The sequence below is a fragment of the Corvus hawaiiensis genome, chromosome 3 (assembly GCF_020740725.1).
Source record: "Corvus hawaiiensis isolate bCorHaw1 chromosome 3, bCorHaw1.pri.cur, whole genome shotgun sequence".
Classification (NCBI taxonomy): Eukaryota; Metazoa; Chordata; class Aves; order Passeriformes; family Corvidae; genus Corvus; species Corvus hawaiiensis.
Window position 1 is genome coordinate 73,189,590 of NC_063215.1, and position 23,023 is coordinate 73,212,612.

General features: G+C 38.6%; 2 protein-coding genes across 2 annotated transcripts in view; one reads left to right on the forward strand and one right to left on the reverse strand.

The window, feature by feature from the left end:
- TARBP1 (TAR (HIV-1) RNA binding protein 1) overlaps positions 1 to 18,726 on the forward strand; it is a 35,035-nt gene extending 16,309 nt beyond the window's left edge. Inside the window, exons 15-30 of the mRNA XM_048297438.1 lie at positions 908 to 1,101; positions 2,226 to 2,481; positions 2,565 to 2,753; positions 6,002 to 6,201; positions 6,336 to 6,407; positions 8,524 to 8,644; positions 9,468 to 9,578; positions 10,142 to 10,291; positions 11,431 to 11,517; positions 12,081 to 12,277; positions 12,787 to 12,868; positions 14,205 to 14,376; positions 14,622 to 14,813; positions 15,767 to 15,891; positions 17,034 to 17,170; positions 18,355 to 18,726. Of these exons, the coding sequence (XP_048153395.1) occupies positions 908 to 1,101; positions 2,226 to 2,481; positions 2,565 to 2,753; positions 6,002 to 6,201; positions 6,336 to 6,407; positions 8,524 to 8,644; positions 9,468 to 9,578; positions 10,142 to 10,291; positions 11,431 to 11,517; positions 12,081 to 12,277; positions 12,787 to 12,868; positions 14,205 to 14,376; positions 14,622 to 14,813; positions 15,767 to 15,891; positions 17,034 to 17,170; positions 18,355 to 18,514 (2,445 nt within the window). The 3' untranslated portion in view covers positions 18,515 to 18,726. The remainder of the gene's footprint in view (positions 1 to 907; positions 1,102 to 2,225; positions 2,482 to 2,564; positions 2,754 to 6,001; positions 6,202 to 6,335; positions 6,408 to 8,523; positions 8,645 to 9,467; positions 9,579 to 10,141; positions 10,292 to 11,430; positions 11,518 to 12,080; positions 12,278 to 12,786; positions 12,869 to 14,204; positions 14,377 to 14,621; positions 14,814 to 15,766; positions 15,892 to 17,033; positions 17,171 to 18,354) is intronic.
- A 587-nt stretch (positions 18,727 to 19,313) lies between these two features.
- Positions 19,314 to 21,284, reverse strand: LOC125322967 (cytochrome c oxidase assembly factor 6 homolog). Its single transcript, XM_048297439.1, has 3 exons — positions 21,195 to 21,284; positions 20,895 to 21,051; positions 19,314 to 19,788 (listed from the first exon to the last, which is right to left on the reverse strand). The coding sequence occupies exons 2-3, from the start codon at positions 21,036 to 21,038 to the stop codon at positions 19,693 to 19,695; spliced, it is 240 nt and encodes a 79-aa protein (XP_048153396.1). The 5' UTR covers positions 21,039 to 21,051; positions 21,195 to 21,284; the 3' UTR covers positions 19,314 to 19,692.
- Between the last annotated feature and the right edge of the window lie 1,739 nt (positions 21,285 to 23,023).

The following is a 23,023-nucleotide window of genomic DNA, read 5'->3' on the forward strand; positions in this document are numbered from 1 at the left end:
AGTTAATAACACATTAAAAGATTGTAAGTATTTGATTAGTTAGGTTTGCGTTCTAAGGAAACAAAGAACAGCACTTAATTTTATTTTTTTCCTTCATTTATGTGAATTATATACTTCTTCCAGTAGTTTCAAAGTAAACATTTTCTGGTTCAAACTTAGTGTTCACTGGGGGCCTTTACCAACTTATTTTGAATTCAGGGAAATTATATTTTCATTATGATTTCTTCAGTAAACACCTTCAGTACAGTACATTTTCAGTTTCAAAAGAAAGAAGAAAATGCTGAGTAATTACAGATGAGAAAAGGTTTTTCTGTGCTCTCGACAGCCAAATGTAACTTTTGGAGATATTTAAATAACATCAAAGTTTTCTTATTATACGGGTATTACATGCCTATTGGCGTTTTCTTTTTAATGAGACTTTTCTATTTCATGCCTCTTTGAATATATACGTTTATCACACAAAATAACCATGGCATGGTTGTGATCTTTTGGGTGTTTGGAGCAGCCAGTGTGTCGTATTCCAAATTCCAGCTGTTGGGTTTCTGATTAACTGGACCTACATCTTTTTTTCTAATTGCTCTCCTGCTGTATGTATGAACTGTTGTTACCTGGCAAGATAGGAGTGTTCTGTTACAGCCAAGCTGCCTGCACTTAATGCATAAGTGACTCTAATTTGGAAGATTTTTGGTTCTGTCGGTGTTTGTAGCTTGTGATCATGCTGGCGCAGCCAAGCCAAGCTGTGTTAGGCACAGGGAAAGAAAACAGAGAAGTAGAAGGATGCAGAGTTGCTACCTTATGATGTCTGTGGTGATACAAATAGGAGGATTATTTAAAGTATTAGTGTGTTATTTGAATCATATTAGAAGAAGTTGGTGTGTGTTTGTTCATGTATGATTTGGTTTTTTAGGAGCCAAAGATGAAGGAACAAATCAGAAAAGTAGCTAGCATGGCTTCACTTGCAGCTGTATGTGAGATAATGGGTGGGAAGCCGGAAGTGCACCTGGAATCTCTGCCTTCTGTGGATGCTCTGAAGAAATTCATTTCCTTTTCTCAATTCAATGAAGTATTAAAGAAGCCATCTCATGTTGAAGAAAAAAATAGGTATGTCTGCTAAAGCTTCAGTAATTTTTTAGAATAAACTTGATTAATGTGAAGCAGTGGTTAAGATGTTGGCTTTTCCTGTTCTTTGACAGCTTTTGGCCAAGATGGAAAGATGTACACGAACTATTCACTCAGTTGCTCTTTTGTCTTAACATCCAGGTTTTAGAACATTAAAGAAGCCATAATTGATCAGACCAAAGCTGCTTTTGTTCAGTCTGATGCCTTAGGCTGTAAATTTTATATTTTTCAAATTCTGTACTGCTTAGTGTGTAACTCTGAAGTTTCTTGCAGCCTGTTGATTTCTGCTCTCTCATGCTAGGTAGACATAACAAAGCCTCTCCGGGCCTGCTCTTCAAGGACACCTAGACTGTCCTAGGCCCAAAAAGTATAAACCAAAGAGCCTCTAACGGGGGGCAAGCAGAGGGGAAATTATATCATTAAACTGAAGCTTTAATTGGAGAATTAACCCTGATATGCAAATGAACCAAACCTATAGAAGTGTGAAGAACTTGTGACCTGTTGTCCATCTTGGGGTCCATCTTGGGAATAGCCTCTGGCTCCCCAGGGGGTACCTTTGAAGGCCTTTCAAATAAATACCTACCTTTATTCCCTTACTCCTGTCTAGTCTCTGTGTCTAGTAGGCCTCTTAAGGCATCAAGTCCCGTAGCGCTATGAAGCCAGAGCTGGCTTTGAACACTGCTTACCCTTAGGCCAGATTAAATATTTATACACTGCAGAAAGCCATGGCATGTACAAAAGCAAGTTTAAATGGAAATTATTTATTGTTGGGAAAGGAAACCCAGAGCAAGCCAGAGAGCCAAAACCCAAATACTTGGGTAACAAAAAGCCATGACCAGCATATAGTGATGTTTCCACTGAAAACTCTAACAGGTGTTTGACTAATGAGACTGACTGAGCCCAGAATTGACTCTTCTCTTTTTAAAAAACACTTCATTTTCAGATTTCTTTTCCATGTACTTGTCCAGTCTTGCCTTGAACTGTATAAATCTTAGCACCTTGAAGTAGCACAGTGAGTTTGTACAGTTAAGCACTTCCTGGTGGAGTGGGAATGTGTGGGATAAACTTAACACAATGTTTATTTAAGAAAAGTGTTTTTTTCACAGCTTATGCGATGAAACGACATCTCAAGGATGGGGGAAAATCGTTGCACGCTACATTCATGACCAGTGGATTTGCCTTCGTTTTGTTTTAAATTCATTTCCAACACTGCCTCAGGGTTATGAAGAAACTTCAGAAATGTCATTTTCTACAGTTGAAAGGTCAAAAAAAACTCTACAGTCTGCATTGGAAGCCCTGTCTATTCTTCCTTCAGACCAAGTTTTACCTGTGTTCGACTGCATGAAAGTCCTTGTTCCCAAGGTAAAAGATAAACCTGCGCAGTATTAATAGGGTTTTTGGGTGTTTTTTGTCAAATGTAACTTTGTTCATCTCTTTATTTACAGCTTCTGGACTCATCAGAGTCTCTCTGCATAGAAGCATTTGATTTGGCTTGGAAAATTATATCCTCTTTGAGCAACACACAGCTAATATTTTGGGCCAATCTAAAAGCATTTGCTCAGTTCATCTTTGATACTGAGGTTCTAGCTGTTGCTGCAAGTGCAAAGGGTCAAGCATATGCCAAAATAAAAGAGGTCAGTTTCAAGAATTCTTTTTTTTTTTTTTGAGAAGGGAACATAAATTCTGTGTGGATGTAAAAATGTATTTATTTTCCCTTCAGCTATTGTTGTGAATTTTTCATTTCTGAAAAGGCCCAGGTTTGAGAGTGTTAAGATAAAACACCTGAGAATTAGATTGAAGATTAAAAAAATATATTGTTCTTGTAGCACAGAAAATGAAAAGTACTATTGCTTTGATTTTTAGATTGTTCAGTATGTTCTGCATGCAGTAAAACTAGTGGGTTTTGTCTTTTATTTTATTTTTACATAATGCTCTTCTTCTTGAATATTTTATTTAGGATTTGACACCTGAACTGTCACAAACTATTAATATTCTGGGGAACTGATGCCTTTTTTTTGATAGTTTACTCTTTATGAAAGTGCTGTCTTAGATGAAAAGTTAGAACAGTTCAAAATTTTGTAGATAAGCCATTACCGATAAGCCGTTACTGATAAGCCATTTTTACTGCTTCTTTAAAGGCTTCTTTTTCTCTGGTGGTCAGGATGTAGGAAAAAAATCCACAGTCACCTTAGAGTTCAGTTTAATACTGCATGGCAGAGCTGCTTCCAGAGCTAAGGAGAAGAAAAACACAATCTTCTTTTTTAAGATTTATGCAGCTGCCAGAACTCCAAGAGTTCTTGCATACGTCGTAGTGTTCTTTTTTTTTGATTTTAAGTCCGGGAAACTGTATGCAGTACTGGGATGTTGGTTCATATTGGCTTTATACATTGGAAAGTTGTTAACTATTTATTTTCTAAATAATCTTTCTTGAGTTTTTTTTCTTGGTTTTTTTTTCCCCCTCTGAGCATCAATTAAATATTTGTGCAGAACAGTCGACAATGACTGCAAGACTTTAACTAGGGCAGTAGTACATTATGAATTATATACCACTAAATATGTCTGCTTAGACTTACTAGCTCATGTGCTGGCTTTGCACTTAGCACACAAATCACACTAGGAGAGATTGCAGTTTTGCTTTGAAGTCACCGTAAGTAGCTCTGTCCTGGTGTCACACTCATAGCTGTAATAACAGCATAATAGCAAATGTCTCAAATTCATTTTCAGCCCAGACACACTAAAATTATTTGTAATAAAATACAGAAAAATAGACACTTCCCAGCTATTTAAAACTGCTGTGCTATATCCGTATTAGCCTTAATTACCTTAAAATGTAGTCCCATTTATTTTCTCTTTGTTTTTTTTTTTTAAACTTGCTTCAAATGAATGTTACCATTCTCTATTTTAAACACTTTGCATTTGTAGTCTCCCTGTGGACCCAAGCCAAAATAAGATACATATGTAAAGATGTAAATTACCTCTTCTGTTGTAGAAGTCGGTTAGCTTTTACTTTTAATGAATATCTGTAACAGCTAATTGTATGCTCAGTGTTGTAGTAACTAATGAGCTATAGTTAGTATTTTATTTTTCTTGATCTTAGAACTTGTTTAAATTCTTAAAATTACTGCCTTATATCTTCAGCATTATTATTTCAAGCATTATGTAAGGTGTGTTTTGCCAATGTTGAGAGTGTTGAGTCCATGTGACAGCTATCCCATTGTCTGCAGTGGGACATACCATGACAGCAGGCATCAAGGAGCTAATGAAGGTCTCCTATACTCAACAAAGGGCATCTGGTCGAGCCACCTTCTGCCCCTTCATAAGAAAATGAAGATAAAGTTCCCAAGCAAGTGCCTACTTACGTATATTCTTATCCCAGCCCTCAGCAGTCCCTGTTGCCATTGACCTGCTGTGTAGTTGTAGCTAAAGAGAAGAAAAAATTGAACTGCCTGATGTTGATTTGTCACAGAAGCATAATTTTAGTATTGTCTACCACAGTGTACTCTTGTCTTTTTAGTAGTTGGAAGGGGTGGAATAAAGGGGTATTTTTGAGTCAAAAAAGGGAGTATCGCTGTGGTAATACTGTGAAGGGCTTCCACAGAAGGTGCCCAGAGCACTGTGTTCTTTAGCTTAATTTCTTCTGCTGCACTCTTCTTTTTATTTCGTGATTATTCATATGTTAATTATGCTAGAACTTAAATATCCTAAATTTCTTTCGTGTGTGCTGAACTTCTACTATATTAGTGAAACAGCTGAAAAAAATTTCAGGATTGAGAAATGTGTAGTAAACGCTGTGCTGCTTCCCTACAGGTGAAACAATAGTTCAATTTTGGAATTATTAGGAAAGTTACAATGCCTGTCTTTGCACTAGAAAATAGGTTTGAATTCGCGGTAAAAACCCCACATACTTCTAGTGTAGAGCTTTCTTTCCAGCAAGCGTTTCTTCAGACTGCATTGCATTATTTCAGTTTTAAGTTCTTCATGAGCTTCTTGGTGCTTCAATGCTTAGCAATTCAGAACAACTTTCTCTATAAAATCAGCATTGCTGTCAAAGAATTGTCACATTATCAAACCTGTCATTTCAGTGTAGGGAAGAAAAGCACCTTTGTTCTTTAAGAGCTGTTACACCTTCTGAAAAACCATTGTCATGGATGAACTGATGTCTAAAAAGGAATTCTTAGAAAGCCTTACCTGTTCATTCTGAATCTCCCTGCCCTCTCCCAAATGCTTGCAAATTCTTAGAAAAAAAATTTACTTTGGAAGTGAAATTTACTCTTGCTCTTACCCTCAGGAAGGGGAAGAAGAATTTTGGGGCCATTTTTCTTGTTTTATTTTTCTTCTTTTTGGGGAAGCTTTAGATAGCAGTTTCAAATACCTTAAATATGCCCTCCTCAAAACCAAAAAATAAATGGTACAAAGACACTTTTGCACTGTAACTTAAATAGGAACTTTGACATGAATGTAATCCTCCTTAAAGAAGACAACTAGTGATAGGGCTACTTATGTAAGAAATTTTGCTTAATTTTTTTTTTTTTTCTGAAGTGGTAAGGAGGGATTAAAACATGAGGTTTGTGCTCATGAAGTAAGCCCTGGTTCATTTGTTCCACTAACCAGGAGATTTGTTTAAAGCAGCTGGTGTTAAGATTTTTAAGCAAAGATCAGTTCTGGTTTTTGTTAACATAAGCATATACTGGGCCAGTTGCTGCCTGTTCACCTGCTCTTACAATCAGGGAATTCTAAATAGATTGAAGACAGCATTAACCTGAGCAGAGATAGGATGCAAAAGACCATGAGACCTATTAAAATAGATACCACTGCAATTTTATTCTAATAGATCTGGCACTTCTGAAAACTAGATTTTGAATATTTTATTTCTTATTTTCAGATAATTTTCAAGCTCATAGATCTGTCCACTACAAAGACTGGAGTCTTCAATGTAGTCCTTAGTCATTGTTGTCAGTCTTGGATATTTCCCACTGTTGATGAGAGAAGTGCCTTGACAAATGCTTTCTTAAATGCTGGAAATTATAGTGAACTTATCACTGAGGCTTGTGTCTTTGGAACTGTGTTTAGGAGAGATCAAAGGTATATAAAAAAATCTTTATGATTCATGTTTTACAGTCTCGTGTGCTTTTTTTCCTTTTAAACTTTGAGATAACTATTGAAAGGTTTTGTATGTTATTCTGTTAATTTTTCTTTGTCTTCTTTCATTTCTGAAGACTCATTCAGGATGTGCATGCCTTCATAGAAAATCTTGGAGAAAAATGTGCAGCAAATGTTGTTACAGAAAGGTAATACTTTTGAGGATGCATCTTAGAGTATTTGGTGTAAATTGTCTCTTTGTCTTGATTGGTGCTCTGATAGGAAGGATGCTGGTTTTGAACTCAGCTGTTTATCTTACAATCGTGGAATATCATGAGTAGTAGGAAGGGACGCACAGAGAATGTATTCATAATCTTTTTAAAATACTGGTAAAAGGGTTGTACATCACATTATATTCATAATTCAAATACAAAAGGTAGAAAAATGCTAAGTATTTTCAGGAAAATATATCCCACTTGCTAATCTGATTATGGCTGAAATAACTACTTCCTCATTGTCTCACCTCATAAAAGTAATACTTTTTAGGATGCTGAGCTAATATATGTCTTATCATTGTAAGCAAGACAGTTAGGAAACTCAAATTTTAATGGAGCCAGATTTTGAGCTTGGTTTTTTAACTTTGGTTGCAGGCCCTTTTCGTGTGTTTACTGCCAATAGGCTCTGCCTCCAGCTTTTGAAACAGGGATGTTAGCTACTGGATTGTTGAATTTTTTTCTAGTTTCACTCCCATCTTTACTCAGTGGAAGAAAGTCAGAGAAAAAGTTCTGTCACCTTGCTTTCAGAAGAGTTAGTAGTTTATAAAACCTGAGCTTTAAAAAAATTCTACTGCAAAATGTGAGAAATGAGACAACTCTTAGTTAAAAAAAAATTAAAATAATTTATTGAGAACAGAAAAATGGAAAAATTTCAGAAATTAGAAAAATACAAAAATTTGGGATCCTATGGCTCGGTAGATGGTATGCGCCAGGAGCGCAGGGATTTGAGATCTTCTGGCTGAGATAGCACTGGACCTCAGGTAGAGAAAAAGGACTTGCAGTGCTGGGCTGGCTTTTAGCTGGTCCAAAAGTCAGGAAAAAAAATTATTAAAGGCTCCTTAATAGGAGTAAGGCTTTTAATGCCCAGCACTCATGTCCACCACAGCTACCCTGCAGAGAGCGTCTCTCTGTCTCGTTGTTTTATAGTGCCTTTGCTCCGCCCACGGCCCGCCCCTTCAGTTTAAAGTGATTGGTGCTTTCCCTTTGACAGATCATCTCCATCCACCAAAGGCTCATCGTTGTCAGAGGGGTGGTATCAGTTGAGATAAGGGAGCTGAAATGCCTTCATTAAAATTCAGGTTGCCACGGAGCTTGCCTGCAGGGTAACGGCGATGGGGCTAAAAATAGCTGCTGGCTGTTAGAACTGGGGTTTTTGGAGTTAGCCTTGGAACCAAAGTGCAAGTAAAAACACCTAAAAAAAGTATTAAAATACATCCAGCACATCTTAGAACACTTGTAAAAGTATACAGTAAACACAGGAAAGGTAACTCTTATGGTGTACAGGTGGTTTGAAGTTTGAAAAGGGAGCAAGTTGGTGATTTTTAACTGGGGAATTTTTAACTGGGAAGGGTGCAACTCTCTTAATAAATTACTTTGAACAATTGAAAACACTGATAATGGAACTTGATTTTTGTACCTGGGCTGATGGGTTAATTTTAACATTCAATTTAAAAATATTTAACTCAAAATTAATTAATTAAAGCACTTAATATGCAAAGACCAAGCACAAATAGGGATTTCATGTATGACACAAAAGTTCACTACTCCGGTGTTTTCTGCCAAGAGCTTTTTGGTAATCATATATCTTGTTGTGACAGTCTGCAGCTGTCACAATCTATAATGTCATTAATTTTACTCTTGCCATAAGTTATTCTAGATGTCTGTAATTAACTGATAGGAATAAAGTGTTGTTTCGGACTAGAATATTTGACCAAACTGTGAGCGTGAATTAGTTGTTAAAAGATTACAGTTTACAGGCACAACATTTCAAAAACTTTTTGATACAGATTTTTCTATAGAAAATTTTTTTAAACACCTAGATGTTACTAAAGAACTCTAGGTAGACTCAGGGTCAGGTTGTGAACTCACTAGTTTTGATCACCAATTACAGATTTTAAAATTCTGGTTCTGGATATTTGATGTTGTCTCACTGCAGACAACTTGATGGCTGTATGTTCAAGATGATGTGTGGTGCTTTTTTATAATTTAGGAATTATCTTTATGTCTAAACAAGTAGCATTTGATTTTTATTTTTATTAATATTTTACAGTACAAATCGAGATGATCACTACGTTCGTGTTTGTGCTGTTAAATTTCTCTGCTTGGTGGACGCATCAAACATCTTGCATAAGGCGTTTATGGAAGACATTTTCATCAAGCTACTTGATAAAGTAAAATTCATTTCTCTTGGTATAGAAATGTAGTGTTAGTACCATCAGTAAAATGCGAAATAATTACAGTTGACAGGATGCTTTTATGGTTGTTTGTTTAGCCTCTCTAGATCTCCCAAGTAATACACTTCTCTTTGTTAGGAGACAGAAGTTAATTTGGTCAAACCAAAATAGTAAAAATTGCCTTTTGGTTTTATTTCTCTGTTTTTAGTGGATATTTTGACTTCCTGGAACATTATCCAAATTGTAACCATTGTTCCATTAAGAGTCTTCCATTGGGCTGCATTCTGAAGTGCTGCATTTGATTTTAACAATTGCAGACTGCCTCTTAAATTGAGAGAGCCGCTGTCTCCTTAGAATACCTTTATAGATAGAAATCATGGAGAAGGTGGGGGTCCGGTTTTCATTTATATCATAGCTGCTTCTGCATTGGCAGGAGTCTAAAGTCAGTGGTAACTTACTGCGGCTGCTATTAGAACATCATCCATACATTCTGGTACTATTGAATTCTGCTTTTGTCTGAAGAACAAGGAGTGGGTAGGTCCCTCAATCCTCTCAATTAAGAACTGCAGAAGAATGATTAATATTTGTGTTGTGAGATTGACCAAGCGAAAAAAGGGAGCTTTAGAAGGTATTTGCTTACTTTATTATTTAATGATAAGCTTCAGAATTTAATTCTTAATAAGTTAATATATTTTCCTACACTTATGTTCAGTGCTGATCCTAGCTGTGCAGTAGATGCTGTTTTCTTAGTACCGAAAAGTGTATTTACATGTATTCAAATTTAAAGGAAGAACGGGCAATAAATCTAATTTTCTTTCAGGATGAACTTGTATCCAGATCTAGAACACGATATTATGCCAACTCTTTACAGCATAGAGTTAAAAACCGGGTATGGCAGACACTCTTAGTTCTTCTCCCAAAGCTTAACCAGGTATTGCTCTTCACTATTAATTTGCAAATAAATAAATATGTACCTACTTTCAAGACCTAATTTGGTGTCATGCAAGCTGCATATATTAAATTACAGCAGGGTATAAAAGGCACGTAACCTGTGGCTGATGTGGAAGTTTTATGTAGTATAAGTTCTGTGTACTTTCATTCTTTCAGTCTGAAGTCATGGATTTATGATGCATTTCTAGAGGACACTGGAAACTGATTCTTACATTTGTGAATTTTAGGAGGCCGGATTGTTCCTGTTAAAGCTAGCTAAAAGTTTGTACTGACTAGCTGATTGAAAACTTTTCATTTAGTAAAAATGTTGCTACTTTATGAACAGTCAAGAAACTGACAAGTGTTACTTTCATCAAATGCTGCTTCATAAGAAAATATTTGAAAAGTACAATAAAGAAATTAGATGGTTCTAAAATGTTTTAATTTGCATATTAAAATATATATCTGGTAGTATGATAAAGGTGAGAATGTTATGGGTTTTTTTTCTCTATGGAAATAACTCTTAACAATATACTAAAGGATTGCCTGATTTTGTTTTCTCAGAATTTTTTGTGTGGAGCTCTTGACAGAGTTTTTCAGGCTGGATTCAGTAATAATCAGGCATCTGTGAAATACTTCATAGAGTGGATTATTATCTTGAGTCTACATAAATATCCCCAATTCCTTGATAAATTCTGGGATTGCTTTTGCTATGTAAGTAAGACCTTTGTCATTCACTTGAAGAGTAATTTGAACCAAGAGGGTACAGTTTGTCTTCCCATACCTTGCTTTCTGTGTATTCCAATCTTCCTTTAAAAGCAGTGGGCTGTTGAATAGTTCAGCTTAGCTTGGAAGTGAGTCTGAGCAATAACCTGAGACATTTAGAAATTTGTGACGTAAAAATGGCCCAAGTGAATTCCTCCTGTTGAGAGACTTCCTTTTTTGATGTATTATTCTGGGCAGAGTAGAGCTGGCATAATGAGTCAGAGTAGTCCAATGTAAGAGCCATCAGGACCACATGGATGCCCTAGATCCTGAGTCTGAAGGTCTGAGTTACTTGTGGTTTCCACAGCCTACCTTTGTCTTTTTTGTCACATCCTCTGTGTCAGTGAGAACATGACTTGCATAATACTTATTCAATTTGGAGCTTTTAATGTGGAATTCTCTCACAGTGGAGTTCTGTAATGAGATTTTAAACCTGAAGCAGGGTTTGAGTGATGATACCCAAAAGTGAAAGGGTTGACTGAGGAGAGCTGACTGTTTCAGAGTTCCTTCCAAAAGCTCAGGCTGTTGGAATTGCTGTCATTTTAGTAGATGATAATCTGTTGGATCAAAGTGATCTCATGCTGATACCAAATGTACTAAATCACAGTGGGGCCATTCAAACCATCAGAGCAAGCAGAATACACGTAGATTTATGACAAAGGAGTACAGACTGTTTTCAGAGGCTCTCCTGGTGTTGAGGAATACATGTAGTGCAGGTGGCTCGGTGTGCAGCTGCAGTGCGAGCCGTGGATTGAGCTCTGGTTAGCGGGGCCCCCGGCAAGAGGCTGTGGAGTGGTGCTGACCCTCTGCATTCCTGGGGGAATACAGTGAACTTGGGTTGAATTTTAGCTCATTTATACCACTGTATACTTCATTCTGATTGAAGTGTCAGTAAAAAGCAAGCAGCATGTTAGGAAAAATTAAATCCTAATAATATCAACCTTGCATTTTAGTAAATTTGGCTGTGGAAACACGTAGATTTTAAATGGTGTTAATATTATTGCATGTGCAGAACATGGTGCGAAATACATAAAGTATAAAAATGTTTTAAATATGCATATGTCTTGTTAAATTCTTTTTTACTTTAGGATGAAGAAAAGCTTAAAACAAGCATCTGCACATTTTTATCAGTGTTGGCCCACTTTGACATCATTCTTCAGAATACCTCAGAGAAGGTACATTTCTCTAAGAGTGTTCATTCTTTATTCACTTTCAGTGCATATAGAGATCGGAATTGAAAATAGACTGCCAAAATGGTTTAAAGATCTCTTTAATACTTACTTCCTACTAAGGTATCCTTTGTTATGCAAAACACTAACTCTTCCTGTCACCTCTGTAAAATACTGGACTCAGGAAAATTAGCAAAACTAGCAGGTGTTCTGGATACATAGAGCCTGATTACCTGTGAAATTTTCTAGAATAGCTAATCCAGTTTTAACTAAACATGTGGATGCACCTGGGTTTGTTTTTCTTGCTGCTCTTTTAATCAGAAGTAAGTAGAGGTTTCCTCGTAGGCAGAATAATGATTTTTAAAGCAAATGAATGCATTTTCAAAAAACAAGTGGGGCTGTAGGTTTTGTCCGAAGGAGATGGAAAGAAGGAAATGATTATCATGTTCAAAGACTTTTGCTTTCCAAAAGGCTTTCTTTTGAGGAACTTTTTCTTGGGCCACTCATAACTTCTGAATGGTGCATTCAGATTTGACATAAAAGAAGCTTCTTTGTCTTTGTTTCTTTAGAAGCCAGCTTTGAAGAAAGCCCTCATAGTTGTTCTGCAGTGGTGTTTCAACCATAATTTCAGCGTTCGACTTTATGCGTTAGTCGCCCTTAAAAAAATCTGGGGTATGTGCAGAATGCTGCATGTGGAGGAATTTGAAGCTCTGACACCAGTTATTGAATCTAGCCTTCAACAAGTGGAAAACATGCACGGCACAGGGTTAGTAACATTTTTTACAGCTTAACACTGTTCTTCTGAGCCATTTGCAGCAAGTTACATTTTCTAAAATATCACTTGATAATTTTTATGGGGTTTTATGGGGTTTTTTTTATCTCTGTTTAAAAAGAAGTTGGTGTGGGGAGACATGAAACAGAAAAAAGCAGCAACAAGAGGAGTCTTGACTTTATTTTTTTTTTAACAGCTAAAAGCTGGCATTGAACCATGGGCTAGTATCCAGTTTCCATGGGATACTTCTTGCCAAACTCACACCTTTTGATAACAGAATTTGAAAGTGTGTTATGGGCCTTTCTTGAAGCGTAAATAAAACTCATTTCCTGAATGCTGTTGGTTTTTTAAAAATGGGCCTGTACTTAATTATTGAAGTACTTTCTTTCCTATACAATATATAGTAAATAAATTAGGTTGCTTTATGCCAATCTGACAATTGAAATTTTCAATCCAGCACATTGCCTTTTTAATGTCTCTTATATAACTTTCTGCACTTGCAGGAACGCCAGAAGGAATTGGCAGCGAATCCAAGATCACTTCTTCTTTGCAACATTTCATCCAGTTGAGGATTATAGTCTAGAGGCAAGTCCAAGACTGCACTATTTGTCTAGTTTCACAACTGTATTTTTTCATCTCTTTTGGTATCTTCTAATGTGGGATGAAATTATCAACTATTATTCATTTAAAACCCCGAAAAATTACTTTGCCCAGATTGTGATGGGTTTTAGACTAAGATTGCAGCTTAGTTTTTCTACTTGATATTATGTTAAAAACCTAAGAAGAGGTATGTGTGATGAATGTGCCTATTTGTGGGAGTTAATCAGTTTTGGATTTGTGACTGGGAAAGTTCATTCTAATAACAGAAGACCATCTACTTAATTGAGGTAGTTTATTAGGACTTTTAAGGCATCTGTTCTCAGAAGTAACTTGAGGTTGCTTAACTGGATTGTCTGATGTGAGTGGGATACAGATACATCACTTCCAGAGCACCGTTTTCAGCCATCCTTTATGCTATAGCTCAAATAACTAACAGCTGAATAAACATTGAGGAAGGAAGGTAAAAAATAAGGGTGCAGATAAATATAAGAGACAGGAGAACTAAGCTCAAAATACAAGATAAGCATGGGTGTGAATGGGGTGTATGTTTTGGCAGAAACAGTGCCATCTTTGATAAAAGAAATACTTTTTTAACTGATGCTCTATGAAGTATTTTTATAAACAGAAATATGCTAAATAGTGGAGAGTAAAAGTCCTGAACAGGAGGAAAAAAAAGAGCAAAGCAAGACTAATATTTATGAAGCATTTAAATGTATTCAGGGTGCATCTTCACCTTTGTCTTGAAGGGTGCATTGGGATAAACAAAAAGTCTGGGTTTTAAACTCTTTGACTTACTCAGTCTTTCCCTTGGGATGCATGTTTTTTCCTCCTTGAAAAATCACGGTTAGCTAGCTGTGTTGGTTGTGCTGAGTTGGATTTTACCACTAGATTTTAATGCTTTCAACTATTTTCCTTTTGACTTTAAATCAATCTGCATCCTTTACTAGAAATTTGTAAGGATATTTGAAAACTCTTTAGTGTTACACTTACGAGATTTTCACTAGATTGTGCTGAGAGGCATAGTGTTAATTCTTTGATACTCTAGAAGTTCAGAATCGTAATCAGTGCAGATCCTCAGGAAAAGTTTAATTACAGAGAGAATGAGACTAGATTTACGGAAGTTTTGGATAGCACTATAAGTAAAGTTGTGAATATTGAGAGACATACTGGTAAGCTGTATCAAGTACCCAGAAAAACAAGTATGAAAAGCATAGGAGGCTAGATAATAGACTAGTTCAGTTAAACTACCAGGGATTAATTATCTGGTTTTGCTTGCTCTAGTGCTGCTCTGCTGATAACTCTGTGTTGCATTGCATTGCAGACGATATTTTATACTCTTCCCCGCCTTTCGGAACTCGCTGAAGATGAATGGATCTCCCTCTCTAAATTTGACAGATTCACTGACATTCCCTTGCCACCAGCATTTCAGGGGTACCATTCCCGAAGGGAACTTCGTGATCTGAAACCAAGTGACTGGTCTCAGCAAGACATGGGTAAAATACAGCCAGTCTATGTTTGTTAATTACTTGTATGGAGTAGCTGTGTACATCTGTTCAATCTGACCTCTGGTTTTCAGCTGAAGTAAACTTATATCTATGTGAGTAGAACATGCACCATAAAATAATAGTGGATGATGAATGGTATCTCCAGTATTACCATTTGGATTATCTTCTTTATTGAAGCACTAGTTTCACTCCCCCTTGCATACCCATATGAATAATACAGTTTGTTGTTATAGGTTCACATTCAGCTGAAGCAGACAGCCAGCCAGAGTGGACTGATGTTCAGAAAAAGATTATACCCTGGAAGAACAGTACTCCTAGTTTAGACTTGGAAACGGCATTTCAGGATCGTGCTGCTAAACTTGGCAAATCAAACAGCAGATTGATTGTGGTGGCTTCACTTATTGATAAACCTACCAATTTAGGAGGTAAGGTTGATTGCACATTTTCAAACTTTTATTTTACACCTTGGTGCACACTTAGATAATGGAAGTTAATTTCAGTTTATGTTGATAATTAGAATGTTACTTAAGTACAGCTCAGAAGAATAGATCATTATCCTGAAAAAAACTGGAAGCCAAAGAAAATACTACCTACTTCAGAGAAAGGGGCCTTCTACAGTTACATTTTAAGGAAAAAAAATAAATACTTTCACATGGCATGCATTAATTAAGTAGAATTTGGCTGTAAATCATGCTCAGTTTCTTGCTGATTTTATATTTGCTACAGTTGAATTTTTCAACTGTGTATGCGGTTAGAAGAAATGATTTGCTTTTTCATTTTTTTTCTGTAATGATGAAACCAAATCTTGTAAACCAGCTAGATTCTCATGTCTGTTGGACAGCAGAGCCCCATTTCCTGATTAAGATTGTCTTCACAATGTGTCAGCTGTGACATAATAAATTCTGCAAATTCATTATTGCCATGGTGTTCAATGTTGTTAGCAGTTTAAATAGCTGCAGTGAGTAATGAAAAGCCCGCAAGCTGGGGCTGTCTGCATTGTAATGCTGTTATGTGTCATCCTCTCGAGCCTTTCATTTAACAGGTACTGGATTTAAAGCTTAAGCTTGTGTGTGGATGTGTCTAATCACCTATCCTTGCTAAGGCTTGGACACTTAACCCCTTACTTTGTGTAATTAGTATTGTAAAAGCATGTTGTCAGACACAGTGCTTTTCTAATTTCTGTCTTTCTGCTGAGTTACAGAACATTTTTTTCCTGTAATTTATATGGAACAAGGTGTGGCTTGGAAGACCTGAAACTAATTAAAAGTAGATAACTAAAGTAGCCATTTCTCTTTCACATTCTTTGTAATTTTCACTTTGTGTTCTGCCTTGGTGTTGATTTTCTACACAAAAATCACTTTATTTCTTGTTTTTGTAGGTTTGTGTCGTACAAGTGAAATATTTGGGGCATCTGCACTAGTTATTGGCAGTCTTCATTATATACAGGATAAGCAGTTTCAGCATCTGAGTGTTTCTGCAGAGCAGTGGCTCCCCCTTGTTGAGGTGAACGGAAACATTTTGATAGCTAAAAAGTGTACTCAGCATCTTCAGTTTGTCACATGCATAGTTCAGTTTCTTACATTTTTTATATTGAAAAAATACCATTTTGTTTAATGGAAGCTCCTGCTGTTATCTCTGACACTTAATCTTGTATGTTTTGGGTCAACCTTACAAAAAAGAATTTAGAAAATACTTGCAATTTCTTACTGCTGTGATAAACTGCTTATGTGAACTGTCATTGTTACATCTTAGTAGCGGTGAGTTTGAATTTGATGTTTATAAAAGTTGGACAACACTTCATTTTTCTTGCTTGGTCCACTGCTTTTGGTAACTTTCATAGGGGTAATCTTCGAGTTTGCCTGAAGTTTACTTTTGCCAAGCTTTTAGAACTTATTACCACTTACCAAAATGAGGTTATCAACCTGTATGTGTAGTGTTCGGTAGAAAATATTTCTGTGATATTTTATAACAAATCACTTTTTCAAGGTCAGCTTTAAGTGATCTGAAACATCCAGTGTAAATTTTTCATTCCATGCAAACCCCATTGTGTTCATTTTCAGCCTATTTTCAGAACAAGATAGCTGTAGTGTGTTTTGCCTAAAACAGAATGCTGATGGACACAAGTTGTCGTGCCTAATCTCTGTGCAGAAGTGTACTGATGGTAGAGCTGCTGTTGCATGAAGAAATTGGCATTTTAATACAAATTAGCAGTTTAGAGAGTAGGATGCAGAGAACTAAGAAATTCTTCACTTTGAGCTATCACAAGTGGCAGTGCAGTTTCAGTACTGCCTGTTCTGTGGTATTGGGAAGGAATTTCAGGTTAAATAACAATTATGCACCTTGTCCCTATGCAAGAATGATTCTTTCACATTCAGATGTAAGGCTTGTAGCTATCAAAAGCCTGGAAAAGGCCTTTCTTCATTGTATTGGTGGGGGTATTTTGTGGCATTACTTAACCTTTTGTGCTACTGCTGAAGAGCTTTTAAAATGTTAAGCTATGTACATGGAGAGAGTCTTCGGGGATAAAAGTCATTAATCTTAAAAAGTGTCCAAGTAAATTGGTTTTTTTTTTTAGAGTAACTTCAGAAGTTTACAAAAAGTGATACTTAAGTATTTTTCTATTTCTCTCTACTTTTAATGGACAGGTGAAACCATCTCAGCTTGTTGATTATTTACAGCAGAAGAAAACAGAAGGCTACACTATTATTGGTGTGGAGCAGACAGCTAAAAGTTTTGATCTTACAGAATATTGCTTCCCAGAGAAATCACTATTATTGCTGGGGTAAGAGCACACACAGTTTTGTAGATCTGCCTCTTGCAGTCCATCCCTTTCTCTAGTCAGTTTGGTCATATGAAAACCAAGTGACACTGGTAAAGGTGATGTTAGAATGGGAAATGACTATGGAAAGAGCAGAGCTTGTCTTTGTGTGCTAAGGACCAGGAGGTATTGATATATACTGAATGAGCCTTCCTATCCATAATAACCTATCCCTACACTGTAACTCCTTTTAATAATGGGTGAAGGTAGCAGCAGCATGGGTTGTATTTTTCTGGGAGTGCTAGAGATATCATCTGTTCAGTTTGGTTACATGGGGCCCTGTATGTGTGGGCTGTGGTGAGCTCAGCGAGGAGGAGGCTGCGTTTGCCCTGCTGAACTTGGTGGGGGGGGGCTGGAGCAGACTGAGTCTGCATAGCTGGGAGATGATTTAAAAGTTAAGATGAGGCACAAGATGAAGTAGCAAGTTTTTGCAGTACAAGCAGAGCATGGGACAACGCTGGAGAAGAGCAGTAATCAGTTTCTATAAACAGACAAGCCTCAAATGTGATACAAAGGGGAGGCTACTTAAATCTACAGTAAAGCACATACAAACCAGAAAGCTTCTGGAATTGCAGGGCCACTGAGTGAAACCAGGAGGGAGGGCCTGGCTATCCTCTTAGAACAAAGTTTTTTTCCAACTTCTTTATATGTAGCTTGTCTTCAAAATTGAGTGCTCATAATCACTTTGTTCTCTTTAATTACAAACAATAGTTTTAACTGCCAGTAAACTTTGGTATCCTCTGGTGTGCTTAGTTTTGACATTCCTTCATGCTGAGACCTGAATGTAAAGTGGGCAGTTGAGCTTTCCTGTTGTGCCAGCAGCTCATACCATGGTCATTTTGCTATATATGGAGTTTAAAAACAAAAGCAGAGAGTCTTTATGCTGAGTGCTCAGCTGTTGCTGGACCAGTGAGCTGAAAATTCAGTCTTCCAGGAGTTTTTTTAACACCAAAACTTAAATCAGCTCTCCCCATGTTTTCTTTGTAATGTCTTACTGTTTTTAAAAAATTCATTTCTTGTCATCAGTTACCCAGTTTTGCACCATTTGTCAAAAGATGTTTGGATCCTTTTGTGCCATTTGTATTTTTTTGCTTTCTGGAACACACATGTCCTCTCTCAGATACAAGTTACTGTTTCTTCTTTACTAGAAATGAACACGAAGGAATCCCAGCCAACCTGATTCACCACCTGGATGTCTGTGTGGAAATTCCTCAGCAGGGCATCATTCGGTCACTCAATGTTCATGTGAGCGGAGCTCTGCTGATCTGGGAGTACACAAGGCAACAAGTGATCAAGCAAAAACAATAACTGCCCAGAGTCTCGTGCCTTATTGTACAGCTGATGGCTTCCTAGGTGCTACAGCGTGAAATCCTGAATAGATGAGATACAAACTCAGGGTGAACGAGGATTCTTAACTTCTGCATGTTCTGTTCTCTGTAGTGTTCTGAGTGACTTTTAAATGCCTTAATACTTTACCTCCTTAAATTGTTGCATTGGAAATAAATATTATTTATATTGCATGTGGTGTGCATGTGTTTTTCTGCTATTTGAACATCAGCACAGTACTGTGAACAATCCCAAAGTCAAAGTTACTTCAATTGTGATGACTGTGCTTGAAATTGAAGTTGTGCCTTTAGCCATAGTATTAAATTATTCTAGCACCTAGATATACTAGATTATATAATTTTTGGAAGGGAATGTCACATAATTACATTTAATGCTGCTTCTTGTTTAAATGCCTTCTACAGTCACATTTATTAGTCCTGCTGTAAACAGTCTGTACCTTTCAATAAAGCTCCATCACTAAGGTAATCCAATTCTACAAAAGGCCATAATGGGAGAATTGTGAGAAATAACTAGACATACTTCTAGCAGAGATACTGACTGAAAACCTATCACCAATGTAAAAATCCCTGTTGCTTATAAAAAAAAGAGCATACTCGAAACATAAATTACATATCATATGCACGGGATGCTTTAGGTCTTCTAGTGACCACTGTTACATAAATTAGCGTCTGACTTAAACTGTATTTTCAAATACTTTGAAATACTTGGTAAATGACAAATACAAATTATATTATATAACCCACTGCTTTTGACAAGAAAGGCAAGTTGGAATGGAATTTTTTATTTTAGGAAAAAGCTGGTTCACTTACTGAAAAACAATTTCATTTTCTCTTTAGAATATGTACATTGCAGTATTAAATAGTCATTTATTCCTGTGAAACAATTTTTCCAATTATACATTCAAACCCTTCAATCTGTGAATACCCCTGCACCGTATTTCTTTGACTTGAACTCATCAAAAAGCTGTCCACGACTTTTTTTTTTCAGCAGACACGTGAGACCTGGCAACAAGAAGAGCGGTCTGCATTTCAGGGAGACAGCCACATTACCAGTTCTTGCACTCAAGCAGCTTCTGTTGCTTTCTCTGGCTTCTTCCTTCTGTAGTTACTTTCACTTGATTTATTTTGAAAGCAGACTTCCTATGACTTTCCAGCAGCTTCTGGAGGATGATAGCCTTCTGTTTCAAGCTTTTTTTTATATTTTAAAAAGTCTCTTCTTTTGTCAAAGTGTTTAACCTGTTTAAAAAGAGAAAAGATGTTCCTTAGAAGAAACTAGCAAGAGCAGGGGGCTTTGTGTAAACAGTCTTTGATCACTGAAAAGGAGGATTTTTAATACACTAGTTAGGAGTTTCTTCTGTTGAAGACTAAAAAGTGGCGTTTAGTTTTTGGGGGTTTTTTTACCATTTTGCCAGTGAACTTTAGTTTCTTTAAGTTCACCACCCTGTTACTTCATGAAGACATTGTAGAAGCAGTCTGTTGCTTTCTTCACTGCTACAAACAAAAATTACGTGTGATGCAAAGATAAGTCCAGCAGCCTTTCTGTGGTATCACAGCCTCTGTAACCTCTGAAGTCACTGTCTGAATTCATTGATGTGCACGGTGCAAAGCACTGCAAGTGAGACCATCCTCCCTAGAGATGACAAACAGCAGAACTGCACTGCACAAAGTGTAAGTCAGTGCAGCAGCTGTGAAGGTACTTGGGCTTTTTTAACTACTTCAGTCTACCACCTGCAACAGGAATGGTACAGCCCCTCAGCTACCCTTACTAAAGGGCAGTGCCTATTAAAAAACACAGCTTGTGCTCAGGAAACTAAAAAACAACATGAATGGGTTACATGCAGGCAGGTGGCTTTCTGTGAAATTACACTGCATGAAAAAAAGGTATTTTTATGCACCAGGTATCAGATGTCAGTCTTAAAATGCTGTACAACCGCAAGACCTGTGTGGCAGCTCCCTTCTGTACTGGCCTTGCTTCTTAGTAACAGGAATTTCTGGGTACTTCTAACAACAAGCTTTCAAGTATCTTCTAAAACTTTTTTCTTAAATTAAACAATAACCCTGTGTGTTTATCTGGAAGTGCGAGACCGTATTTTCCTTTCCCTTTGTACTATACCCTTAACACTGCTATTCTTAGTTCCCGGGCCAGGCAGGGGTGCGCTCAGGCTCTGTCCTTCCCTGTCCAGCCAGAAGTGTGCAAACCAAGCTACGCGTGGCACGGGTGCAGGGTTCTCTACGGAAAGCTTCGGGCTGCCCGGGCTCTGCACTGCAGGAAGCTGGAGCTGCCATCCCAGGCAGCAGCTGCATCCCGCCGCCGCTGACAGGGATGCGCGCACGGTGCTCACCCACTGCTGCGGGCAGCGCGACTCGAAGGCCCGGCGCAGCTTCTCGCACTTGGCGGCGTCATCCCCGTGGCTGTCCAGGCACTGCCAGAACTCGTCTCGGGCCCCCCAGCACGCCTTCCTCTCCTCCATCGTCGGCGCCGCCATCCCGGCTGCGGCCCTGAACACAACACACGGCCGCTGTCCGAGCGCTCCCGCCCCGCTGCCATGGGGGGCCCCGGCGCCGCCCTGCCCGCGGTCCCGAGGCTCCGGGGGAAGGCGCCGGGGGCAGAGCCCCGCACGGCCCCGCACTCACTCACCCACCCGCCCGCCAAGGTCGCGCTCCGGAAGCGATCCCGGCGCTTTCCCGGGGCGCGGCCGGGCCCCGGCGCGATTGGCGGGCAGGACGCGTGTCCCGCCCCGCGTGGCGCTGGCCCGCCCCGCCGGCTCGGCACGGACTGGCTGCGGCTCGCGCATCGTCCTGTCCCTGGGGTTCCCCCCATCCTGGGCCCGCCAGGGCTGCTCTGGCCTCTCGGTCGCAATAGATATTTGGAAATATCAGTTGCCTGATGTGCTTTTCTGCACGTGATTTCTTTCCGGTGTCATCCTCTGTTCTCTAGCACACAATAAACAACTGTTCTTCTCGTGAGTTCCGTGCAGTGCCTTAGTGGATTATCTGTTCAAAGAAACGAAGCGTCTCTGCTTTCCTTTGAAAGACAGTTGGATAAAATCATTGTGTAAAATATTTGGGGTCAGGACCAGTTTCCATGTGGTGTTTATAAAGCCGTAGGAGTAAACAGTAGTGCTGAGCAATGGCACGTGGTCTGAGCTACTTCAGGCTTTGCTAATGTAATGAATTAGGGGGGAAAAAATCTGATAGCACTTACAGCACTGTAAATTTGCCACACTTTAAATTGCGTAACAGTAAGGTAATGACTGGGTGGACGGCTGGTAAAGATAGCATATACATACAGTGCATGTTTGACAGTTTTCCTTGAAGCATGGTTCCTCCTGAGAGGCAGTCCATTGATTTCATTCAGCATGCACAAACCACTCTGGGAAGGTTTTTTGGAACGGACTCTGTCACTGAGTCAAGCTGATTACCGCAGTGAAAGAAAAGCGTACCCATAGTCAAGGTGGTAAAAGAGCAAGAGAAGCCTGAGGGCAGCCAGGTGGTGACTGAAGCCTGCAGCACTGGTAGAGAGCATCCAGAAGCACACTCTGTTTCATTATTTCATTTGGGACTCGGTGGCATTTCCTTGTGGCAGGCCCTATATGCCAAAGAATTGGCGGTCTCCTTTTATGCATCAATTCCACCTGGAAATGTGGACCAGTTTTGCAGTTTTGAAAGCTATGGCGCATGTTCCCATGGTAACACACTGCAGTTTTGGGAAGGGTGATATTTTGGCAGCTGGGAAGAACCTAAGTGCCAGCTGCTGAGCCCTTGGCAGCTCCCAGACTGCCCAGCAGCTTTACCGGGTGTTTGTCCTGGCAGCTCCCAGAACGCCCGGCAGCTTTCCTGTGAGTTTGCTGGTAGCGGATGCTCTGTGTGGTGTGTGAGATCGCTCGGCAGCCAGTTCAGGGGTGGGTGTAGCTGTCGACCTACCTTGAGCTACCTTGGTTCTGGCTGGTGGTGCTGAGCATCCTTTCCTGGTTCTCCTTGCAGGTAGCTCACTCATCTTGGTACATGAAAGCTATTTTAGGAGAGGGCCAAAGATCTGCACTTTTTCAGCAGAGCCCCCAGGTAAACCAGCTGGATCTGGAGGGGATTTTGTTGAAATGCCCAACCATCCCTTTGGAAAGGACACTCTTTCGGAGCGATGTGAATGTGACTGCTGCTGTACAACGTATGGTATCTAACACTTGCCCATCTTGTCTGCCCTGCCTATTTGTTTAACCTTCTACACTGTAATAGGTAAGAAATAGAAATGCAGTAATTTAGTTTCTAATAACAGAACAAGGGGTTTAAGGTGAGTTGAAGTTACTGCAAAAATGAAATTTCAGTTATGTTTTTATGTTGCAAAGAATTCATGTAGTAGTAAATTTGTATTACAGCTTACTTAGGACCCTTTTGCACTCAGGCTTTTGCAAAGCAAGGTTTTACAAGCATGAATATTGAAAAGAAAATTAATGTTAAGTCTCGAGACCAGAAC